The sequence below is a fragment of the Vipera berus genome (genome assembly GCF_964194415.1).
Source record: "Vipera berus genome assembly, chromosome: 7".
Lineage (NCBI taxonomy): Eukaryota > Metazoa > Chordata > Lepidosauria > Squamata > Viperidae > Vipera > Vipera berus.
Genome location: NC_138209.1, coordinates 46,487,826 through 46,497,270, shown reverse-complemented (window position 1 = coordinate 46,497,270; position 9,445 = coordinate 46,487,826). Strand labels below are relative to the sequence as shown.

Genomic DNA, 9,445 nt, shown 5'->3' with positions numbered 1-9,445 from the left:
CTTTTGACCCTTTCCAAAACTGGTATAAAGATATTCTGATCTGCAAATTGGATATGAACTAGGATGTGCTTCAAAAATTATTCTGAAAAAGTGCTTCATGATATTTGGGGTGGCAGCACAGCCCTTCTTTAAAGCAGTAGGATCTATTTGTGGTGAGGAAATCAGAAGGAATTTCATGTCTTTTGATTTTCCAGCTCAATTGCAAAGTACCCCAAACCTCAGCGCATGTATTTGAAATTCTGGGGAAAAAATGACACATTGTGTACTTTTAACAATTCATAAATTAAATATGAAGTATTTTATTTGAAAGGAGGCATGAGGCTGTTTAACATGTTCCATGTTTGAAAATTAGGAAATATTATTCATTTTATTTCAGGACCTGCTGAATATAATTCTCCGATTGAATTCCATGGCATTTTGTTAAATATTTGTGTTTTCAATACAGTTTTTAGCCCAGACATTCATCATTCTCTCCTCCTTGCTCAAGCTTGTTGCTCATCAAAATATTTCTCAACTTACCCCATATAGGATTTCTGATCATTTCATAAATGTAGACAACGTATTTATTTAAAATTTAGCTATATGTAATATTTATTATCAATCCACAGGATACTTCGATTGCTACATAAAACTCATTATTTCACCTTTACAAATTGTAAAAAGGAGAGGAAGAGAGGAAGAGCAAGAAAGGAAGAAAATGAAAAAAAGAAATGTGCCACAAAGATGTGATAGTTGTTGACAACCAAACACTAAATTGTAAAATTATAAATTTGCTGTAGAAAAGATAAAAAACTTGAAACAATTATATTCACTTTAGAATTTTACTTTGAATAAAATATTCCACTGTATAAAAAAATAAAAAAGTTTACTCTGGTTAGAATTAGGGTAATTTTTTCTTTCTTTAAAACCTAGGAATTTGCATAATATATCTGTAATAGATTTTCTTCTATTGTACCACACAGATTTCAAGCATAGCAGATTAGACACAAATAAGACAAGCACTCTTCAGAACAATCTGTGAAATGTACATGGGAAGTTTTACCTTCCTTTTTAATTCGTATTTCCAGATTCCAAGGCTACATATGTCAGAAAAGCCCTCGGAGAGATCAAACCTGGAGCTTTAAATGTGCCATTAATTAATAAAAGGCCTTTTTTGCAAGTGCTATTTTTTTAATAAGGTGCGAAAGCAGACTGCAATATTGCTAGTGCTGCATTATGTACATATTAACAATAGATTCTGCAGAAAAAAAATCCAGCAAGTTCACATTTTCTCTTTCATTCCAAAGGTTTGAGGTTCATTAGGGTGGCTGCAAGAAGTGAAGTGCTTCTGTTTGGAGGAATTGTTGGGAGGGATGCTTGATGAAGCTTGGCGATACATTTCAAAGTGAACCTCCATTCCCTGGGCTGTAATCTTGGAACTCCGACATTCTGATGGTCAGAGTCCTGAGTTTAAGATGCTCCAATGCTGGAGTTGAACACAGTCATATCCTGTACTATCCAGGTTTTCTTTAAATTTGTAGAGCATCCACTAGATATGCTCCTCAAAGCCATAAGATACCATCTGCCAGCAACATATCAGTGAATGGCTTAGCTGCTCTTGACTCTTGACTGGGTGATATCTGAGGTTTTCTTGATGACACTTGCCCGATTTTCATGATCTGGAGGCCTGCTAGTATAGCTGGTAGAAGCTGAGCAAACTATTTGTTGGAGAGGGTGATCTGGAAAAGAAGGCCATGAGCTGCTATAAGGCAAAGGGCAGCTTTCTTCTTTGATGGTCACCTGGAGGTCAGGTTGGTTAGAAGTCACAAAGGTGGCCATACTAGGAAGTGAGTAAGGTGGATTCCTTGTGCCCAAATTGCTATAATATTGTTTCCCACCGATGTTTTTCTTTTCCCACTGAAGTTGACTCTGTAGAGAAGAATTGATCAAGTTACTTATTTTGTTAACTCAATTAGAATATTTTTATTTATTTATGGTATCTGTATCCTGTGTTTCTTCTGGAAGCTCCAATGCATACGTGATCTTCCCTCATTTTAATCACAGAACTACAATCCCATGGGTTACTCTAGTTCAAAGTCATCCAGATAGCTCTTTGATCAACTGGGGACTTGAAACTTGGTCCCTAGTCCCTAGCCAAAACTCCAGTACCCAAGATAGTATACAGGTAGTCCATTTGTTCAACGACCATTCAAAGTTACAACAGTAACTAAAAAAGAGATTTACATCTAGTGCTCAAAGCTATGGAGGTCATACTTTGGTCACCTGATCACAATTTGGATAGTTGGCAACCAGCATCCATTTATGACAGTTGTAATGTCCCACAGTCACATGATTTCCATTTGCAAACGTTCACAGTCAACTTCCGAGAAGCAAAGTTACTGGGAAGCTGGCAGGAAGTTGCAAGCTGCAGTTATGTGATATCATGCTTAACGACCAGAACCAGAAATGATGTTGTTAAATTGGCATGGTCACATGACATTTTGCTTAGAAATGTGGTGCTTAGTAATAGAGTTGCTGATCCTAATTGTGGTCAGTAGGTGATGATTACCTGCATTGCACTGACACATTTAAAAAATATCTAATATTGCTCAAGTTATCTGTTGCATAAAAGAGCAAGCATGCTGACAAGGACAGAATTCTTGCAGTGGTGTGTGAAACACAAGGTAGACTTTTCTTGCCTCAATTGTACATCTTGTTGCAACAAGTCCAGTCTGTGCCATATAGGTTTTGTTGCTTGGGACAATGATTGTGTGCAAAGAAAAGGGCATTTTTCCTCAATGCATAAACAAGTGGAAGGACCAGTTGGACATATTCACTGACCTTACTCCCAGCACTGACTTCTGATCTCCATGCCTTTAGGGAAAGCTCTGCATGTGTATACAGGGGGACTCAAGTGTTCCAAGAAAGTTTGAACAGGGTACCTACTTGATTGGGCATTTTGATGTAGGTCCCCTGTTCAGTTATGTAGGTCCCCTGTTCAGACTTTCTAACAAACACCGATAAAGCTTCTATACAAATCAGCATCATAGCTGATGAATGAAGAAATATATGCAGGTAGTTCTCAATAACCACAATGGAGACCAAAATTTCCTTTGCTAAGTAAGGCAGTTGTTAAGAGCCCAATTTTATGACCTCCTTTTTGCCATGAATGTTAAGCGAATCACTATAACTGTTCAATGAATCATGCAGTTGTTAAACAAAGTCAGCTTTCCCCAATGACCTTGCTGGTTGGAGGCCTGCTGGGAAGATCACAAATGGCAATCAAATGACCTTTCATGCCAGTTGCCAAGTGCTCAAATTCTGATCACATGACCATTGGGATGCTGTGACAGATGTAAATCACTTTTTTCAGTGCCACTGTAACTTTGAACATTTGCTAAAAAAGTGGTTGTAAGTCAAGGACTTACTATAGAAAATTTAAGGGTCAGGTCTCTTCAAATTCATGTCTGTTCCAATCTTATAGCAAATATAGCAAAACAAATATTACCAGCCAGGAAAAAAATTAGCAAGGGCAAAGTGAAATTTCCCCATTTTGTAGCTGAAATTATTTCTTTTCATTCTGGAGAAGTTGCAGATTTCAATCTACCACATGGTTCCATCACACACCTCCTAGTTTAACCTTTTCTCATTAAGTTCAGCAGAAAGCAAGAATGCTCAGCTTTGGCCCTGGCTTTACAGAAGAGAGAAATGATCATTTGAAAAGCAGACAGGTTTTTTTTAAAAAAAATCAAAAATAAAGAGGAAAAACTACAATGAAAAAAGAAATATTTGTTTCCTGATTGCTTCTCATGCAACTTGTGAATAAGACTGGATAGAAATGCTATTCATCTCCCAGATACAATGTGCATGGTTAGGAGAACTTCCTGCCATTGTGTTCAAGCACATGTGAACTCAGGAAATCCAAAAAACACAGCTTCTGACTAAGATATAACAAAAAGAATAAGAAGCAAGTTGAAGTGGAAAATATATATTGCACCAAAATAGATAACTCAAATCTTTATTAGGGTTGTCTAAAGTATTTAAAGGACATTCTTTGCAAATGTGAAAACAATGTGATCCTTTGGAAGGCTATTTCAGGTTGCCTATGCACGTTTGTGCATCCACAATTGGATCACCAGTGAAAAGCAGCAGCTCTTGTACATGCATAAATCTACACATTACCACTCCTTGAAATGTCAAAATAGCTGCAACATCTGGAAAGTTTGTATTTTTTACATTTTACTCTGAGATGGCTTATTCGACCCCATGAGCTTTGCAAACCACTACTAGCCCATACAAGTATTATCGTTTCTGTAGAGATTCACCAGGTTCAATGTCTTATATAGAGATTCAATGGCTAAAACTGCATTATAAATGAAAATGCAAAAATAGAAAAGGAATTGACCTAGCCTTTTGTGTGTTGCATGTGTGCCCTGGAAAATGGTCTCCTGGCTCTGAGCTAGATTCCTTTAGCTACTTCTTCAACTCAGCCTAATCTACAAACTGGGCAAGTAAGTATTCAGATGGGCTTGGAATAATTCTATGTAACTTGCATAGTACTGAAAATTACCAAACCGGGTGCTACGACGGCCCTAGAAGTTACTAGATTTCACATCTGTTACAGAAAAGTCACTGCTGTCAAAGATACAGTGAAGTTCTCAATGGAGGTTCTCACTGGGTTCACACGCTGTGCTAAGCCAGTTCACTTAATCAAGATTTGATGAGTTAATCAAAATTGCCTGACCTCCCAACTTAGAAAGCCAAAACAAAGGAAATCACATTATTTTTTAGCTTGATGTGTAAACCTGTTCTGTACCTGATGATCTGCAAATTAAATTTAACTATGGGGAATTAAAGTTTTGGGTATTTTTCCAAATTCAGCAGTAGCTTAAAAATATATCTGCCCCAAGCAGCCACATCTATTATTTAATATACTTGTTGCATCTTTGTTGGACCTGCCATGATCCTTCAGCAGTCATAGCATTCCAGATTTATTGGAATGTAACGTCCAGTCCATTGGTGTCTAAAAGCTGGCTGTAATGATGAAGAGTTGCCTTTAATATTCTATCAATAATAACTATCACTAATAACATAGAGCAATGGGCTGAAAAAAAGTCACATTCCCTTTTGCTTCGGTTCCCTTGTCTGCTGCTTATATATCAAATATTTCAGTTTTAATTTTTTGATTGTTTTATATATGTTTAATGCTTGTTTATACTTTTTGTATTTTACAAGCTGCTCATCTTTTGTGGACAGGAAAACCTGACTACAAAATTCCTAACCGTAATACTTTAGATATGTGGGAAAATGGGGGAAATTATTTTGCCAATACTGTGGCTGAACTTGCTCTTTGGTCATAAGCCACAAGTTGCAACAGGAGGAGAAGGGAAAATACGGCCTATGTTATTAGTGATGGAATTTCAAATGGCTCTTGTTAAGATGCTTAAACTTTTCTTGTAATTTTTACAGAGTAACCTCATCAGAAACAAGGATATCTGAGAAGTTCAGTCATGACTTCTGTTCTGGTTTCAGCTGACTGGAGGATAATGTGTCAGCCATCGCACTCTCGGCTTCCTTAACAGGGCCTAGCTGTTTGAAGGAGCCCATCTATAGTGGCTGTCTTCAGGATCCCTTTCACCAATGTGACTGCTGAGGAAAAAGGAAAGATTCCTCCCTCCAGAAAGCCTAGGCAGTTCCTATTTTTCATCTTTTTGGAAAATGGGAAGATTTTTTTATGAAGAGGTTTGAAGTAGTCAAATGGGAAGATTTTTTTATGAAGAGGTTTGAGGAAGTCAAATGGGAAGATTTTTTTATGAAGAGGTTTGAGGTAGTCAAATGGGAAGATTTTTTTATGAAGAGGTTTGAGGTAGTCCGCAACCTATGACCACAACTGAGCCTAAAATTTCTGTTCCTAAGCAAGACAGTTGCTAAGCGAATGATTTTTCTTGCCACAGTGATTAAGTGAATCACTGCGGTTGTTAAGTTAGCAACTTGGTTGTTAAGTGAATCTGGCTTCCCTATTGAATTTACTTATCAGGTCACAAAAGATGATCACATGACCTCAGGACACGGCAGCTGTCATAAATATGAGTCAGTTGCCAAGCATCTGAATTTTAATCACTTGACCACAGGGATGCTGCAAGTCGTAACTGTGGAAAATGGTCATAAGTCATTTTTTTCAACGTTGTTGTAACTTCAAATGGTCACTAAATGAACTGTTTTAAGTCCAGGACTACTTGTATTTGGCATTTTGTAATGGTACAATCATTTTAATGCTGCTCATGCAGAAAATTTAATGCAGCTTCCTTCCTCATCTGTTACTATTACTGTATTAAAGGTAAAGGTAAAGGTTCCCCCGCACATGCGTGCTAGTCGTTTCCAACTCTAGGGGCCGGTGCTCATCTCCGTTTCAAAGCCAAAGAGCCAGCGTTTGTCCGAGGACATCTCCGTGGTCATGTGGCCAGCATGACTAGACGCCAAAGGCGCACGGAACGCCGTTACCTTCCCACCGTAGTGGTCCCTATTTTTCTACTTCCATTTTTACATGCTTTCGAACTGCTAGGTTGGCAGTTACTGTATTACTGTATTAGTAACATCTAAATGTTATTGTACACTGTTACCATTCATCATAAGACATCATGCAAACCTTTATAAAGAACAGAAAGGATGTTGACTTCTAAACATCAATAAACCAAAGTTCCTAAAAGCAATGGAAAAACCTATTTATAACAGTAAAAAGAAAACCTGGTAATGTTTTACTTACTTGTGCCTTTTCTTCATCACTTGGCATACTATCTGTTGTTTCACTTTCTGCTGGACAAAATAGGGATAAAAATATAAATTCTAGATAAGTATGAATAGCCAATATATATAGAAATTCACTATGGTTATTTTGTTTTAACTCTTTTATGACTCGTGGACTTCAACTCCCAGAATTCCTGAGCCAGCCATGCTGAGGAGAAGGGAGAGGTTTCCATGCTGAGCCATGCTGGCTCAGGAATTCTGGGAGTTGAAGTCCACAAGTCATAAAAGAGCCAAGGTTGCCTACCCCTGATCTAGACTTAAGGCTGCTTTTTTCAACTGAAGATACATTGATTTCCTAGTAAATTATGTTTTACCAAACATTATTTGTCTTTGGCTGTATTATGATATACCTGAAAGACAAAATGCATGACAAGATTTTATGCATAATAGCAGATAAAGACTAAATCATTGGTAAAGCAGCTGCATTACATACAATAGGTCTCAGATTGAGTCTTAGATTTCACATAGGGAAATACAAAAAAGACCCTGATCTGCATTCCTGGAGTCCATATAAATGACAATGATTTCCATTTTCAAAGACAGTTTAAAATACTGTATATAAAAATAAAATGAAGATTAAATGCTCTTCAAAACAGCTACTGTCTTTAAGGAACTAATTTTTTATTGACTGAGTTTTATTAAATTTAATTTTAAGTACTTTTAAGGAGCATTCAAATTTAGTTCCTATCTCTGATTTCAATACAGCTTTCTTTCCTAGAAGAAAATTGTTTATGTTGATTACTATGCTTTTCCCAGAGCAACAATAAAATCACTTCCAAGTAACCTAAGCAGAAAAGGAAACATTTGTTAAAAATTCTAGTATTACAAAGCTACTGACCTGCATAGGAGACAGGAGAGATCTGTAGTGGATATAATTGACTCATGGAGCTGGGCTGGTCATCACATTCTGTCGTTACCTCTACTACTTGGCAAATATCTGGAGGATTGGGAACTATCATGTGATCCCCAGAACCAACCTCAAAGTGTGATTCTCCTACAACTGGATATGAGAGCAAATTATAATAATGGTGATGACATGCAGTCATATGAACTAATAGCATATTTTTCAGTGATTCTGAATGCACTATGGTTATCATATTTTTATACCATAAAATGAGAAAACATCAGAGAATCTACTTTACAAAATTTTACTGAGTCATTCTTTCCCCATCACTACTCGGAGTCAATCAGCTTGTTGTGAATATTTTATTACAGCACCTTAACCACCTCACACATACAGTATGGGAGGGCATCTCAGAATTTTGATAGTGGATGAAGCTTGTATGTACAGGAAGAGTACCTTTTTACTACTTCAGGCAACATGGTCCAAAAGGGAGGAAAGGAGGGAGGGAAGAAGGGTGATCATTAGCAAAACCATAGTTTGCAGAGGCCATCTAACCTTGGCACTGAACTAATCAAAGAAAGGGAAGAAATCTAATAAATTAATCACTTAGTGTACTAAAATTGTATTTTGTGAATGAGAACAGGTATTATTTTTTTCTTCAGTTAAAGATGTATTCTAGCTAAAAAAAGTGACCCTGTTTTAAAGCACTCCGCCACATTTGTGTTTTTCAACACCTTTCAACACCTCCAATATACCCAGAGTCGCTAAGTTCATTCCAACAGAAGGTCCGGAGAACAAGATTTACATTTTTCTTTGACTATCCACAGCATATTTTCTCTATCCCAGCTTCAGGGTAGGTGTATAATATGTGTTCGAGGAACATTGGGTTTTATAGTTCTACAGTCATATTTACAGTAATCCTTGGGCCATTTTTCTAATAACGTCATTTGGAAATTGTCAGATTAGAAAGGATGGGTTTTGGAAGCCCCGAGGGAAGGAAGGAGAGTTTCTAAAGTGAGAATTTTCCCACTCAGATCAGAATTCTCTCGTCACCCAGGTGAAAAAATTCCGAAAATCTTATGTTCAGGGTTGCCCATCCAAAGTCTGCTGATCTGCAGTCTTATTTGTGTTCGGAAAGATACAGTGGAACTCATGATTCATAACTCTGATGGGTCTGCTCTAAGCAGGACTAAATCTGTAGCCAAATAACTGCTAGACAAACGGTTAAATTTCTTCACATTTACCATTTCCCAGGAGTTTTGTTCAAGATTCCTAACTAAACCAAGACCTAATTATTCTGTTGCTATGATACATCTGATATATTACTGTTTAGTATGAAAACTGAACTTTAAAAGCCAAAATCCTTGGTCTAGAAGTTTGCCACACAAGGAAAAGAATGGGCCGGTCTACTGGAGCTGCTTACCTACAATGTTTATTGTACTGTCGACTTCAGTTTTTATTGCAGAAGACAAGCAGTAATTAGAAAATTCTGGACTTGTTCCATTACTCAGCTGATAAGAGCACTCCTCTGGTTCTTGCTAGAAAGAAAGCAATGGAAGGATGATACATTAGTAGGCACTCAGAAATATATGTCATCTCCTGGCTAGTCATCAGCTAAACCTATCCCATACCATTCCTTTGGCATTCTGCAGATCAAGTTAAAGCAGACTAGTGTCTCATGCTGTCCAATCTCAGAACTGAAACACCAGCCATTTTATTCATAAAAATATTCTGCATTCAGAAAGGCAATGCACAGAGTTTATTCAGAGGACTTCTAAGAAATATGCTTTGCATTAAGAAATTAACTTAGGTATCACC

The 9,445-nt window shown here is 37.2% G+C and overlaps 1 protein-coding gene across 8 annotated transcripts in view; it reads right to left on the bottom strand.

Annotated features, from left to right (window-relative positions):
- Nucleotides 1–260: 260 nt before the first annotated feature.
- The window catches only part of IRF2 (interferon regulatory factor 2), a 46,446-nt gene continuing 37,261 nt past the window's right edge, over nt 261–9,445 (bottom strand). For 6 of the 8 annotated variants that reach the window (XM_081333177.1, XM_081333179.1, XM_081333172.1 and 3 more), the window contains 4 exons: nt 9,051–9,165; nt 7,622–7,783; nt 6,743–6,792; nt 261–1,908 (listed from right to left, as the gene is read on the bottom strand). In XM_081333177.1, coding sequence (XP_081189303.1) covers nt 1,588–1,908; nt 6,743–6,792; nt 7,622–7,783; nt 9,051–9,165 — 648 coding nt within the window. In that variant the 3' untranslated portion in view covers nt 261–1,587. The remainder of the gene's footprint in view (nt 1,909–6,742; nt 6,793–7,621; nt 7,784–9,050; nt 9,166–9,445) is intronic. The other 2 variants (XM_081333175.1, XM_081333173.1) reach the window with 2 other exon arrangements.